Source organism: Phalacrocorax aristotelis, chromosome 1, assembly GCF_949628215.1.
Source record: "Phalacrocorax aristotelis chromosome 1, bGulAri2.1, whole genome shotgun sequence".
NCBI classification, from domain to species: domain Eukaryota; kingdom Metazoa; phylum Chordata; class Aves; order Suliformes; family Phalacrocoracidae; genus Phalacrocorax; species Phalacrocorax aristotelis.
The window spans coordinates 93,690,956-93,707,730 of NC_134276.1; the positions used below are offsets into that span (position 1 = coordinate 93,690,956).

General features: G+C 36.5%; 1 protein-coding gene across 1 annotated transcript in view; it reads right to left on the reverse strand.

Annotated features, from left to right (window-relative positions):
- Positions 1-202: 202 nt before the first annotated feature.
- CFAP47 (cilia and flagella associated protein 47) overlaps positions 203-16,775 on the reverse strand; it is a 349,717-nt gene continuing 333,144 nt past the window's right edge. Inside the window, exons 63-64 of the mRNA XM_075097894.1 lie at positions 10,977-11,145; positions 203-1,596 (exon numbers count right to left, since the gene is read on the reverse strand). Of these exons, the coding sequence (XP_074953995.1) occupies positions 1,387-1,596; positions 10,977-11,145 (379 nt within the window). The 3' untranslated portion in view covers positions 203-1,386. The remainder of the gene's footprint in view (positions 1,597-10,976; positions 11,146-16,775) is intronic.

Below are 16,775 nucleotides of genomic sequence, written 5' to 3' on the forward strand. Positions count from 1 at the left end.
CACTATCAACAATATCTTTCCTGTGTTGTGTACTGAATTTGTAAGGCAGATTTTATTCTTGCTTCAGATTACCTGGGGCCTGACCAAAATGGGGCACACTGCATTTAAAAAGAGATATTAAACAGTGCCATTGCTGTTTTATATATTCTCAACATTTTCTGTAATAGCTTCTCTCAAATGTGTGGCATAAACAAAACCCTCAAGCACATTGCGGTAAAATGGTTTTATTGGTGCTCATTTACACTGACCTACATATGTTGTTCTCAGGCTCCCCATTCCTGAGCAATGATGCTCATTCCGTATTTGTGCCAAGAAAGCACTTAATCTGTGCCAAACCATCTTTTTTGTTAAAGTACATTCCACCAGCAAAATGAGGCGCAAATACAATTTACATTCTATTAGTAAAATCACAAAAAAACCCGACAAAACCAAAAAACAATCTCAATGAAGAAAGAAGGCAGGAGTTACCTACCCAGTGATCCTAGAAAGCATGTCTGCATAGATCTGATTTTCCACATTATATCAAGAGCAAAGAAAGCCTGAATACCCATCTGAAGTCACCCGTGGATGGAAAGGATGGAAACAGAAGTACAATATGAATGGCACCTCTGGTTTGTTTATTCTAGAAAAAAAATGTAAAATCTGGCTCCAGACCTCACTGACTTTTCATAGCCTTTGACATTTCAATACTTTAAAGCACTTTAATATTTACTTAACATAAAAATAGTGAGGGAGGACATTTTATGTTCATTCTATGTTATGAATAATTATCCAAGATTTTAAGTGTTATGGGATGAATAAATCAGGATCCTTATTTTAGACAATGCAAAGATTAATGAAATTTTCAAAAGCAAGAGAATCTGAAAGGCTTTCAAGTTCTGGACATATGACATGTAAACATGTCTCACCTTAGCAAAATATGACAAACTCTGGCAAAGAATTTTATTGTGAACAGGGATCAGGGATTGATTTGCTTGCTTGGCTTACATGGGTGTAATATTTTGAACGTCACACAGAATGTTCATTAAGGCTGCCTATTAAAGTGTTACCAAATGAGTAGCCCTTAGAAAGCAAAGCATTAGTTTGAATTCACCAGTTTTCTGTTATATTTTTTCAAATCAAACATTTTTCTCATTAGAACTTGCTGAGATCTATATGATATACATAAGCTGTTAGGTAAGTATCTAAAATCCCTCACAGAAAAATAAGAGTAGTATATAGAACTCAGGCACTCTGACTCTTCTATATAAAGCATACAATCAACACATATCATACCTGCTTAAAAAAAATCAAAAACATATCCTTGTTTTATCTGCAGAGTTTATTTGACAATGGCGTCTACCTCACATCTTCCCCCACCAAAAAAATAACTGATCAGAACTTTCTCTATTTTGACCTCAGGACCAGAGGTGCCCCCTTGATTGGTGAGGATACTCCAGTGGTTGTAAGTTTCAGATTTTCACGTAAAAAATTGCGTTGTCGAACTGTGGCTGATCTTATGTAACTGCTAGTAGAAATTACTTTTGCTGGCCTTGTAGGTGGTACGGTCTGTGGAGGCAGTCCATTGATTTCGTACGTCCACTGCATTGATTGTGTCTGCAAATAAGGAACAGAGACATAGAAATAAAAAATAATTGGTGACCAAATACCTTGAAACTTTTTGACAGCGATTTACCATGCTACATTGATTTCAAAAGATATTTATCCTTTTCCATGAAAGGTACTGGAATAACACAGAATGAGAATTACAGTCCTGGAGCACAGAAACCAGAAATCACGTTTAGTGTTATGAATTTAGGACCAGGCATAACAAAGACAAGCAATTTAGCTTCCTAGCTGATCTAAAATTCCTTTCTTTATTTAGAAAACCCCATAGTTCTGTATGTTGTTCAAAGGTAATTATTCCATAGTACAATATAAATGCCTCAGGTTTATACCCTAGGATTTAACTGCAGCTCTGGTATTGGTAATAATGGCATTATCAAAGAGTGGATTTTTTTGCATTAAAATAATGAACAAAACTAAGAGAAAAGGACTCTGAGTATGCACAAGAGAACTGCAGCTTCATGCTGAAATCTCTAGTTTGAAGAATATTTACGTGAATTTAAAATGACACTTCATTTGCTTTCTATTTATAACTGGTCTCTCGGAATGGAGCATAAGTTTCTACGTCATGTCTTGTAATGCTTGAGTACTGGATTCTTACTGAGTACATGATTTTTATTCTTACTACATATCCATTTATTTGTACTTAAGGAGCATTATTCCTATGCATATCAAGGCTATAGTGCTGTCTATCTTCCGTGTTTCATCTGTGTCCTGAAGCAGAATTTTGGTTGCTAAAAACCCATGTGTAACTATTGCAGATACTTCGTTCATTTTTTCTTCCAAAATGTATCACTTTAACTCTTGAAAGCAGGTCTTTATTCCAAGTCTTTATCATTTTCCTGCCATTACATCTAGGAAAAGATCTATTCATGGGTCTTGAGTTTTCTATTCATCTTTTCCTTTAAGAAAACACAAGCAAACAACAGAAAAATTACAAAACCCGAAGATTTCAAATGCTCTGTCATTATGTCCAGCTTTGTACTATGCAAAAGAAAGACAAAGCATTGCAAGCCTACTTTAGGCATCTATTTAGGCATCTATCCCATCTATTCCTTCACACCCCAAGATTGAAAAACCCAGGTTTTAAGTTTGGGGCTTTTCTTTGCTTCCAAAGCAAAACTTGCAGGCAACACTGAGTAAAAAATACGGCGTGACGTAAGTCTATTAAAATATATTCATACAAGTGAAATTTTTCTATACAGAACATAGAACATAATGCACGTATATAGGACATACATACACACACAGCATGCAGTACACAGAACACACCAGATGCTTTGCAGAACTTTGCAGCCTCAAAGCAGTGGAGTCATATTATTTAAGTTATATTTCCAAATTCCCAAGATCTGCCTTTGCACGTCTAGCACAGCCCTGCAATCACACAACCATGCTGCTTGTGGTTCTAGCTTAGGTTTGTTAGTGCTAGGCTTTTGCATCATGCTGCACTGAACTACAGAGGCACAGCTTGTAGGATCACCTTTCCCTCCCGCTTCGAGTCATAAAGATTTCTCATTCCAACAACAATTGTGATTTATGTAATTCATCTCCCATTTAAAACTAACTTAATCCTTAGAACAATTATTTGTAGATATAACCCTTACACCTAACATCAGTGTCATTTTTCATCCAAGGAAACAAAGGGTCAGAAAGGCTCAACTCAATCTGGAAATCAGAGCAAGAGTCAACCTCAAAGCTCAAGAGTTTTCCCCTCAAGCACTTAGTTAACAGTCTGACTTCCAACATGACTGGCTTTGTGGTCCATCTGCTCATTCCAGTTTGAGAGGTCTGCTTCTGCTTTGCTGCTGGGCATCTCCATACACAAGAAAGGAGCACCAGTATCCATACAAATCGTGACAAATTTTCACATAGCATAAATGCCATCAGCTATCTCCAGAGCATAGTGTGTCTGTTTGTCTAGTTATTTATTGCGTTCTGTCAATTAATTATGGTTTAGGTAAAGCACTACAAAGGCCATAGAGAAGAGCACTCAACCTTCTCATCTCAAACTTCCTCTTCAGTCATCCCATACTTACAACAACATACACAAGAGAATAGAAAGGATATTAAAGTGACTCTCTGACTTTATTAAGTTTTGTTAACTATCAGTTTTATGTTTGCCACTGAAAAAGTTTGAATTGGTGATGTTTACCTTTGCTATCTTTCATATGCTCCTTCCTATTGTTCTAATTGTTCCCCCGTCATTGCTAAGGTATATTTAAGAGATACCATTGCAAGCAGTTTTGCATTCCTGTTGCAGCTATTCAACAGGAAGAAGTTCCATTAAACTGTAAACCCTTTGGCACAAGCTTTGTTCTCTGCTATGTGCTTATACAGCGTTTACACTATTTCACATATAGGCTGCATACACTTACAGCTCTTAAATATCAACCCCATATGAATCTCTAATTGTGGTGCTTCTTATTAAGACAACTGGTTTTAACCAGTATTTTGGTAACTGAATATATAATTTTCTGTGTTGAAGGAATAGGTGACTTTTTCTGCTGTGTATTTTAAAATAAACTTTTTTTAAAACCTCTACTTTAAAATTGGCAGTACTGATTTTGCATAGTCTTCTGAATGAATTGCCTTATTCAAATAAGATTACTGAGCGTAAGATCTTAATAGATATTTCACCATGCATGCATAATTTTTTAAGCTTTCATTACTATTCTGCTAAAATCAAAATCTAATTTAAATTGAATATTATTCCTGTGTAAAACAGGCAGATTAACTCATCTTTATTCTCAACCTTATTTGATACTGTGAAATGATCTAGTAACTCCGCTTCCTGTAAAGATGAAATCCTGCAAAAGCAGGTGTGACATGCACCAGCATCAGTTTCTTATGTCCAAACATAAAGTTGTCATTTAAGAAAAGTAAATCACTTTCCAAAGTTAGCTGGTTGTTTTTTTAACTTCAGTACAAGATGAAACACTTTATCTTTGATCAGTATGCCAGATGAACAATTTTGTTCAAAGAAAATTTAACCTCAGGCTCATATGCACTGTGTGCAAGTCTCATTGATCACATCAAGGTCAGAGAAAAGATTTGATAGGTGTTTCAGCTAATGATTTAAACTGAGTATCAAGTTAATTAAAAATCATTTCTGTTCATGAAATCCACACATATTGTAAATTTACTGTCTATAGTGATCTTAATTGCTTGAAGTGGGCTTTAAGCAAAAGTGATGGGCTATGCCACCTCTCAACTTTATTTATCATCAGCATCAAACAACTGATGCAGCCTTCGGGGTAGAAATAACCTTTTGCTAATTTTCTGTTTGCTATACAAATATCCTGGATTGTACGTTCTGTGAAAAAAATGTTTGTGGCTTGACTTGGTGAAAAAAAGCTGCCTATTCTGTTGCTGCCATAGCCTGCATCAGGCGTGGTTCTATGGCAGGAGAGATTGCTCTTTCCCTGATGGAAACTCATTGGGTTCAATGGGGAAAATGTTGTGGGCATTAAGACATGAAGCCTTTAAATAGGATCCATCAAGCTAGAAGGAAAAAAAAAAAAAGACCAATAACAACCTAAAAACCCACCCTAATTTATCATCTTGAACTATGGTAGTCCACCTATTGTAAATCATGTGCTATCATCCAAGAGAGTTGGAGACAGTAATTGTAAAAGAATTGTGCATTTAAAAAATGTGCATTTACTCAAAGAAAGACTCTTGTTTTAGTTCAGCATATTCTGCTACAGGGGAAACAGTGTTACAGGAATGGAAAAGAGTTACTGTATACGTCAATATAATTTGGGTTAATGCTTTGTTTAGCACTAGAGCCACGCAGAATTCAGTTTTCAAGACAACCTAATATTCAGTAATTTTCAGAAAACCTTAGACACCCACAAATGCCTATTTTACTAGAATGTTTAATTTTCTAGGGCAAAATATTAGGCTTTCAAAAGCTGCTGAAGCTGTATTTTCTTCAGGTTAAGGCTGTACAGCTTAACTACAACAACTATTCTAATCTATATAAAAACTGTAGCAAGAGCAAGTCTACCAAGTTCAGAATCCGTGCAAGTGCCTCGAAGCTGCTGCTTTGGGTTTCCGGGTCAGATGTGTTTCAGCAAAGGAAAAGACAGGTCACGCTTCAGACTTTTCTGGAGTGGTGATGAAGAGAGAAACTTCGAAAGGTCATCTATATATGACCACATAATTTTGATGGAATATTTGACTTCAAGCTGTTTTTGTTTTCCTAAGAAGTGGGTCAAGATTTCCCAAATCAGAGGAACTCTTCCTCTTCCTGTGCTCAAAGCAGCGCAGTTTATTAGATCAAATTTGGAACAACTCTAATACTAGCATCAGTAGTAACAAAGTCTAAAGGTGAAGGTATTGAATCTACTACAATCTACATAACCTGACAGAACAGAAATTTAAAAGAGAGTCTCTGTTAAGAAGATATATTTAATATAAACAGGCATTTAAGAATCCCAGGCTCCCTGCAATTCATCTCCAGGCCTATTTCACATGCAATTTAAGAGAAAGACCAGAGCGCAGTCTGAATATCCTTGACAGTCTAAGGGAGGATTTCTTGTAGATATGAATGACTTCCTGTTATCAAAACCTCAGAATTCCTGATGACTATAACCTCACTGAAGTGTGAAGAGAGAAATAATTTGGCTCACCTTGTTGCAGTAATGGCCATCTGTAGAGCTAAATCTTTCTGAATAATATTTTGAAAAATGCAAAGATGAGACGCATGCTGCCACTTTTTACTAAATATGTTATCCAAGTAAGTTATTTAACCATATTGATGGCTGACTGAGTAATTTTCATGAAGTAATTTTTTCAGCAAATCCTGGTAACAGTCACCAAATAATTATATAAAAGTATGGTTTTTGGTATTCCATCCATTCGTACAGATGGCTCATGATTCATAGGATTAATTTGCAGAACACAGATCATCCAAGTGTATTCACTATAGGCTGGCAGTGCTACTGAGTTACATGCTAATTAATTGCCAGAGAAATCTATGTTAGGAGGGCATTAAATGTTGGGAGCAAGTATCAGGAATTTTAAGGTAAATGGTATTCCAATTATCTTCCAAGGAGTGCTAACTCAGGAAAGACCAAATAAAATTTGCAAGACTTCCAAATATGTTAAAACACGGCAAATTACAGATAGTGCATCCAATATTCCCTGACTCTTAATTTATACTGCAGTGGTGACCAGCAAAAAATGACTAACTAAGATCAGTGTATACAGAATGAAATGAAACCAAAACTTTACGTGAACACTGGAAGGAAGAGCAAAGGCAAGAAAACTCATGGATCAAGATAAAGACAGTTTAATAAATGAAGGAAGGAGAAAAAAATCAAAACCACAAAGCCAGCAAAAACCAAGCGATGCAAAGGCAGTCACTCACCACCTCCCACAAGCAGACCAATGCCCAGCCAGGCTCTGAGCAATTTCTGATGAAGAAGATGGCTAACAATAATTTTCCTTGCTTAGAGGAACATTTCCAGATAGAATTACAGGTGGCTTAATTGACTTCTGTTGTTCAAATATTAGATGTTTCACAGCATTGCTTAGATGCAGTACAATCAAGGTCAACATTCCTTCAGGACTGGCAGTGGTTTCAATACCCTCATACAGCAATGGTTCCCATATTGTTGTCATCTTTGGCACTGTGAGAGTTATAGTCTCAATAAGCAAAGTAACCTTTCACCATGCTTGTGAATCAAATATTTTGATAATTGATTCTGTACTTAAAATCCAGGGGTGCTAATGATAGGGTGTGCTACATTCACTGCCTGTAATGAACTTCCTGGATCTCTTCCTTTAATCGTAAAACTCAGGTCAACATCAACCAGTGGCGAGGGGCATAGGTAATTTATTTAATGTGAAACTATTTCAATTATCCTATGAACTTTGTTACATTTTGCCTCGCTCTTTCTGTTTAAGAGGTAGTTTAGAATAAGATTAAACAATGATAATTAACAAATCTACCAAGAACAATGCAGGATGTATTTCCACTGAGCTACTGGATATGTAACAGTACTATCTTCTGTTAAGCTATGCAAGTTTGCAAAGACGAGCTTAGAGAATCCACACCCAGGTACGGTGGCTTGCACATTGCATCATTTATTTCCAGAACAGCATGACAAATGGTTTTGATATGCGATCTTCCATAGGTTAAGTTAGTGATTATTCAGTAATAAAGGTGCACAAGCCTGACTTCTGGAGGGCTTGATAATGTTACCTGCAATCTGGTTTACTCTGACGTCTATTTTATCATTTAAGACTTATTTTGTGTGCCTTCTGCTTTACAATATCTCCGATGTCTCACCCACAAATTACAAAGCAATTGCGCTGGTCTCTAGCTGAATTCAGCGCAGTGCAAGCAAATCAGCTGTAAGCCAACTTGAATACGCCTTTTTCCAAGGATTCGCCAGCCTCCTGCCTGCTCTACCTTGTGCCTCGCAGCAATTCTTGCCCCGGGAAACCTTTGCAGAGCATCCTCCTGCTCCAGCTGCATCGTGCAGTCTCTAAGCTCTGTCAATTTTCTGTGCAGCTTTACTGGCACATCACAGCCTAGCTCTGAGATGTCAGTACGGCTAAGGAAGACCTTTTTTCCTCACAGCACTTTATGGCTTATCTAAGAAGCACACGGTCTTCACTAATTCATCATTAGTGGCAATACATTTGGGTTTTTTTCAGTTAGAACTGTGCTGTTTATGAAAGCTATTATATGTGTGGAAGTCTGATTATGGAATAGCATCTATTTAAAAATGCTCTTCATGCACCACGTCACTGTTTCTTCCTTGTAGCTCAACTAGATTGTGATGTTCTCTTTCACAGCTGCAGGAACAAGCATGATTTTCTTTACTGGCTTTTTATTATATTTAATTCTTTGATCTAAAGAATTTTGTGAAGTATCTTCTGTGTCATTTTTACAAAATCAAGATTCATAACAGCTATTCAAATAAGTGCCTAACTTCAATTGTTTTGATATGTAGTTGACTGAGAACAGAAGTTTTAATGATGGTTAAAGAATATTTAATTGCTTCAGCGCAGTAATTAAGGTTTTCTGCTATTAATAAAATTTACTGTAAGTATTCATGAATATTAAAGTCTTAAAGAATCCACAAAATATCCCATGAAGTACCTGATTTGTGTGAAGAAAATACAAATGAGGCTATATTATTTCAATTATATATATACACATTCAGTTAATGAAATGTACACACTAAATTCTGGTAAAGAAATTTATAATCTCTGCATGTTAATTAGCTCCTCAGGATTGGGTTCTCAGCAGGGTAACTAAACAAATTTTAAAGCAAGAGTGCTGTAGCCCTTTACTACAGCAGCATCAGAAGAGAGGCAACACTGTAAAAGAAATGAAACTTCCTCACTGTCTCTAAAAATAGCTCAAAGCCTCAGCCAGTATATTGGCTAGAAAGGCTACGTGCAAGAGAGGTTCTTCAGTGTTAGGTCCAACGTTAATTGCATTTTACCACCTCCATTACTATTCCTGAAATAAGGGTATTTTAATCCTGTTTTTGCCATCTAACTAAATCTGTCTCCCTCAGGTCGCTAATGAAAATTATTTCAACTAACAGAAAAAGCAGAAATGAGTATCTGCTATTCTCAACGTGTCATCAAGCCTTATTTCAGGTCACCGTTGAGAGCACAGCAGCAAAATTACACACAGTCGCAGATGCTCTGGCTGACATTAGAACTACAGGAATGAAAGCTTGTGAGGAAAGGGGGAAGTCCAGTGTACACAACAGGACTACCAATATGAGCAAAGAGAACATAAGCCTCATTAAACATTACTGAAACAACTTAATACTTCAGTCAGAGTAAGTATGTTGGAAATACCTCAAATATACTGTCATGGTGTAATATTGGTCCAAACTGCACCTACAGGCATTAAAAGTCCTCAATGTATTTTTGACATACAGGAATAGATAGGACAAGATATGAGCCGATACGTATATGTAATGTGTATGAGTGACTTCCTACACCCACACACAGTACCAAAGGTGGAGGTGGAAAGAGCCGTCTGCCTAGATCGTAACCAGAGACTGAGGTGTGAGTAGATGTAGGTTAAAAACCCAATTACCCAAAGGCCATCTCTACTGATAAATTCCTGAAAGGAAATTTTGGATTATTCACTGAGTTCTTAGAAAGCTAACAATCCTTGACCATCATGTTTAGACCATTCCAGTCAAAGAAATTCATTATGTTAAAACTCTTTGTTAATGATGGAAGTTAAGCCAAAGACAAACATGGCTAGCACATTTACATGTGCCATGCCTAAGAACAGGAGTTCAGTTCCAGAACTACATTACAAGTTTCTGAGCTCTGTAGATGTGTCATACAACATTATGTAAATATAAAAGAACACAGAATAAATCTAGTTGTTTTCTTTTTCAAACGGAACAGTGATAAGCATCATTGCTGTTTATGTAAAAAGACTAAATGAATCAAATGTCTAATACAGTAAAAGAAAACAAGTAGGAGGCATTAAAAGGCCTTCTTGTTTTTCCAGGATTTGAATTTCTTACTCACTGTTGTACAAGTTACCACTCGGAGAGATAAAACAGTAGTTATTTGCTATGCATCTTTTTATCAACTTCGTTTTGAACGTGTCATTTTTTAAATCAATGTTGCTGTTTCACCTCTAATACAGCAGCCTAAAAACATTGCCAGCATGCAGTGAATAGATTTAAAGTGCAAACCATGATCTGTAGACAGTTTGGGATGATTGCTGCTACTGTAAGTTTTCCAGTCTCCTTTTAAATAATTACTTAAAACTTAAGAATTAATTCCTGCAGTAATAAGAACAGTTTTACCGCTGAAGGAATAAATGTCTTCAAATGTTTCCTGACTTTCAGACTTACAGAGGCTACTTGGCTATGAATTCTTTTTTGTTTATTTTGAAGCTTGTTTTAAAAAAGTTATTCCTGGCTTCATGTTCTGAAATTCTGCCTTCTACAGTTTAGTATCTAGCGTCTAGTGTCTTTGATACTAGGAGGTATAATACAAGTAAAATCAATAACCTAGGTGTCACATATTCAATTACTCATATCCTCCACCAGTTCTTAACATGATTATTTCGACTTTCTGTGAAAAGTCATTCTGTCATGTTGTCTATGGAGTTGGGGTAAACGTATCAAGATAGTATCTGATGATGATGGCAAAGGGAATACACAGCTATTTAAATAGAATATGTTTTCCCAGCTTGTGATGAGTTGATTTTAAAAATTAAGTTTTGTTCTTGTCCCTCGTGAAAAGTAGTAAAATAATCGCAGTGCATGCACTTGTGTGTTTCAGTGCTGCTCTTTTGTATAGAATTTCTTTTTTTCCTTCCACTCCTGAAGGTATATTTGTGTATTGCATTCAGGAAGGCTTACCTGAATTACAAGCGTTGCTGTATGCTTCTTGCCATACATCCTTGGCTGGAATCCCACTGTTATATGGGTTCCCACAGTGCCTGCTGGAAGAAGTTCTCCAGCTTGCGGCAGCACACGGAACTCAGGATCGCTGCCCGCCAGGAAGTGTGCCGTGAATGGCTCTGGGTTCCTACAGAAAAGCACAGGAGGCTATTGTGCCTTTTACCGTAGCTTAATACAAATTATCTACAATTAGGCCACCGTGTGGCATGACTCAGGATACTTGGCAGCCCGTGGAATGCATACAGAACGTTAACAGAATTCTTACAGAATAAATATCCTATAGCAATTATTTACATTTGTTTATATATATTTATAATCTTTAGACACAGGGACCTGCATATTGGTCTTCCATTTCAAACATACTTACATGCTACTATAAATATTATAATAACTGCAGAATAATGATAGCATTTCCCACTAGAAAAAAAAGAATCATCTGACCTCTAAAGATATAATAATAGTGATAGAAATAAATTCCATGTCAGAGCGAAAATCCACTTTTCCTATTAAAAGCCCCTCACTTTTCCAATCTCTAATCAAATAAAACTGAAAAGCCACCCATTTTATTAATTTTTATGACTAGAACAAAATTTGCAATCTGATGGAGTGTTACTAGATTGGGGCGGAGTTATGAAAGCCTTGAAATGAACATACGGAAAATAAGAGTTGTCTACCACTGTTTTCCACATTTTTCATATCCCATAAACTAAACACTTTAAGGTATTGCAACAGTAATAATTAGGTTCCCCTATCATTATTATTGTGTATCTCAAAGAATTTCTGTCACAGGTACTGAAGATCTTGTCTAATTGCTAGTTTTGTGGAAGTACTATCACGCCTAAAGAAAATGTGTTATTCCTGGTAAAGACAGTGGCTGAGAACAACAAAATCATCTTAGGCCAAAGCCAAACTGAAGCCTGTCTATCACAGCTCCTCAGGGACTCCTTGCCATGAACTTTCTCAGCATGAATATACATTTTTTTGTATTTCCCAGGCAGGCATTCTCCGTTCAGTCATCATATGTATTGCTGAGGACAACTCTATCACTACCTGGACAGAAAGAGAACACCAGAAATTGAAACTAGAAAAAAACCAGCATGGTCAAAAAAGAACCCACAACACCCTGGCACAGTACAGCAGGAGAAGTATCAGGCATGCTTAGAGAGAACACATTTTTAGTTGATAAAACTTGAAGAATGGAAAACTAACAGCATCTCAAAGAAAAGCTGTTCAAATCTGTTTATTCAAGGATTGTCACACATGAAGTAACACTGCTTTTCAAAGAAAATACTCACAGAGAAGTTAAATTTAATATTTTATGACAATTCATATCTCTACGGAAATGTCCCACATTTCCTGGGCAAGTGCTATTCAGTGGGTGGCATGCTGGCTCTATATTATCTTGTTTAAAAATAGCTCTCCTTTGGAATATGTTCTCATGAAAGATTTTCTTAAATTTAAAATAACCTTACAAAAAATGAAGGTCACACTGTAAGTTTGTAGAACCAAATAATGCAAGTGCAGAAAACAGAAACCAGAAAGCTTCTGCCTCCTCATAAAATTAACTGACGTTCAGCAATGCCACCAGACTTGGGTGCATTAGTTGAGTTAGCCTAGCTTTTCCTTTAGGTGGCAGCAAGGTGGGCAATGTCTGCAACTACACTTCAAGCCTTGTGACATCAAACTTACGCAGACAATCTCTTTCCGTGGTGCAGCTGAGTTTATACCTCTGCTATAAAGATAGATACCTATATCTATAGGTATAAAACATAAATAAGCACTAATCTTGCTACAGACTGAGTTCCTCTCTATGTGCAATCTAAACCTTCAGTTTTCACATCTGTATTTCCCACAAGGACTGCTCATCTGTGAATGTCTAGAGCACATAAAGGGCAGGCACAGGGTGAAAAAGAAGTGATGCCTCTTAGACTGAGTAGCAGAGTAGAGCACTCGTCAGAAATGTCCAAGATGAATATTCAAACCCTGGTTCTGGAAACAGAGGCATGAGCACAGGTCTTCACTTCCAACTTCACTGCTCTATAGGCTAGATTTAGGAATATTTTAAGGCAGCGCTTTCTTTATCTTCCATATTCAGTCTGTTTTCTGGTAAGTAGTTAGGGATGACAACTCCTAATAAGTACTTTGTGCCTTCGTAAGACATACAGGAGCGTGACTTAAACTAGAGAAGAAAGAATGAGATGCTAAGGGAGATGGGACAGGCTGCATGCATGGAAGACACAAGAAAATAAGGACTTTATTCCTGCTGAAATTGTATCTTAGCAGGGTGTGATGCCACAGTAGTTTTTTTCAGAGACTAAATGGTTCTTCAAAACAGGGAGTCAGAAAACAGGAGAAAAAGCTATAGTTTTAGTCCTGACAAGGGGACCAGAGAGTTAAAATGAAACTGTCACAAAACTGATCTATAGTTGTGCACATAAGATATTTACAAAGTCAGAGAAAAAAATCTTATTGTGTCAACCTTGACAGATTTTAATTTTCATAAAGAAAAATGGAGAAAAACTACTAAAAAAGCTTTAAAGAAAATCTGCATGCTTCTTGACAGCATTGGCACAAGGTACTAGAGGACAAGATACCAGAGGCAGCTGTAATTTTTTTCTGTCTTGAGTAAAATTTATATAAACATACACACATACATACTTACATGAACACATATAGTCACACCTAAAACCTCTCCCTTCCCTCCCCTCCCCTCCCCTCCCCTCCCCTCCTCTTCTCTCCCCAAAGCCTGGCAGTTTTAAACAAGTCAAGTCTGTTACTGGATGCAAAATGTTCCTCAAAGTGGAAGCTTTGTCCAAATAAGGAAAACAGAAATTCTGGCAAATTGAAGGTATAGCCATAATATGATAGGCCAGCAGGGATTCTGATGAACATATATCTAACAGTACAAGAACTAGCAATCAAAAACTTATACGCAATCAGAAACAGGAACCTTTCACAGTGCCTGTAGTGCTGATAAATCATGAATTTTTGTTTTAAAGGTATATCTAAAGATGGCCTCTCAAGAAAAAACAATCAGTGTTTTCACTGATGTTCACGTGAGGGAGATGATCTGGCATTCTGGCTAGCTCGCTAGCATAGGTAAATTGTCATTCTCATCTTCCACAGTACAGAGAAAGCTGGAGATAAAATTCCCAGAAGAGCACCTGAATTTCAGACATTATTGTTTTCAGTGTATAATTAATAATTAATAATTATGTGGTTTAAAATGATTAAAAATTAATTCCTCCTTTTTGATTACTGCTTCAGGTAAGACAGTTCTGGAGTCAGTGTTTGGCTTGTCATTTCTCAGCCATGAAGGACAGTGACAAGGCAGTCTATATTTTATCAAGAGGGTTTTATTTAATTCAAGGGTGGCAGATGCTAACATACTTGATAAATTTTAATGATATGTAGAGTTTTGAAAACACATACGAACCAAGCACAAATGAATTAGTAAATATAGGGGCAGAGGCCATATAAACCAGAGAAAGGAAATGTGTCTTCCCACCTGCGTGTACCATAACTCCTGTCATAATAGTTTGATATTGCTATCAGACAAATAATGAACAAGAGAAAATATTAATTTGAATATAAATAATAATTGGGTAATGAAATCATGGCACCAAGGAAGAGTGGAAATCGAGCTAGTACTTAATAGACATATTTATAATTACACCTTTAATCTTGTTCTTAAATAGCAGTCTGTGCTCATCAGTGTTCTCATGTTAGATAATTTTCAAATTAGTAAATTAAAAAAGAATAACACCTTATGTCTTCAATTAAAGAAAACCTTAAAATTTATATTCCCATAGAGATCTGACAGCAAAACTTATAAAATATCAAGCAAATCTGAAAATATAAGCCTTTATTAAATTAAGGCTCAAAAAGCTTTAATGTTTACTCATCTCTTCCTCATGTGCCAGTACTTAAGGGGCAGCTACAAAGAAGATGGAGACTCCCTTTTTACACGGAGTCACAAGGAGAGGACAAGGGGGAATGGACACAAGCTGCTCTTGGGGAGATTCTAACTGGACACCAGAGGGAAATTCTTCACACTGAGGCCAGTCACCCATTGGCATAATCTCGCCAGGGAAGTGGTTGACTCGGCCACGTTGGACACCTTCAAGAGCCGTCTGGACAGGGTGCTGGGCCGTCTTGTCTAGACTGCGCTCTTCCTAGAAAGGTTGGACTAGACGATCCCTGAGGTCCCTTCCAACCTGGGATTCTGGGATTCTGTGATTACTGCTGTAGAAATTTACTCTTTTACAAAAATCAGCATTTTGCTAACTATACATAAAGAAAAAATACAAAGTGCTTTTTATCAAATGTATTTTTTAATAAAAGAATAACAACAAAATGTCTTAATCTGGAACGTATATAACTGCTAAAGCAAATAAGTGATATGGTTTGACAATATTGCAATGTGTTTCCAAAAACAGTTAATCATAACTTACTTCCTGTAATCTGTAATTAAAATCTGTTGGATGACACAAGAAATTTCAGTTATTTTGTGGTGAAGTTCTTTAAAGTTATTACCTGTATGTTGTTGTCAAATTCTATAAAATTATTAGTGATAGTTGGTATGATTTAGATAATTTCAACAAAAAAAAAAAAAGGCAATGAAAAAAAATAGGAACTCCTCATTACTTATCAAAATTGGCTATGTTTCACGCCAAAACCAACTCTGGTTTAACTGACCACTCTAAATCCTGAACTCTGTATATCAGAAAAGATTTAACGCCAGTTATCACTCTATAGCTTTGGAAAGACTGCTTTGGAATTAAAGGACTTTCAAAAAAATATGAAGAAACATTGCATGCCAAATGACTGTCAGGGAATGCTTCACCAAATATAATATCACTTTTGTTGTGTACATTTTATAAAACCAAAGCAGGAGCTACAGTTTTTATCTTCACAAAATATTAAGATTTCTGTCTCATTCCTGTTCTACCCAGGGGCACTATATTTGCAGATTGGTAAACTGACTTTTCCTGCTAAAAGCCGTCCAGGTGTCATGGCTAGATACAGCTCCTGGCTAAATGTGTGACATGTCAGGCATTGTATTATTATGAACAATGATCATAACTTTTTGGAAGCTCTGCTGCATGTGTACCATTATCAACATATTCCGCTCGTCTCCATTCAGACTCCAGAAAATGGAGCTCAGTCAACATTTGTTCTTTGCAGCTGCCACTACGTGGGAGATGCTAAGATAAAGTATTCTAATTACATCTTTAGATTAATGGTAGAGTATTGCAGAACTGGTAACAAAGCGATTGGCATAGGAATCCAGGCCTGGAACATGCATAGCGACGTGTGAGAGAGGGTGCGTGTGCTGAGAACTTAATGAATGCATTTTCTTGCAGCGTACATAATTCTGGCTCATGGTAATTCTAGTGAAATACAGCAGTAATTACACTAAAACAGAAATATTTCTCAAAGTTGTAGCTGTAAACATTTTTTTGTTTTTCCCTTCACAATTAGGGAGGGCACAGAAAAAAAAAATAGGTTGCTCACTATTCTTCAGGCAGCATTGAAATTACCTTTGTGTGATCAAGGAATGTTTTTCATTGAACATTTATTCTATGCACTAGGAAATGTGCATAGGAGAAATAAGGAAAATATCCACAGTGGTGTTCAAAATACAAAATGTAGGTTAAGATAACTAAGTCTGCACATGCAGTCTTTTGTGATAATATACGCTAACTAAATATGTTTTTCTGAAGCATAGTTTGAGTTCATCTGAGAAGTTTCCTC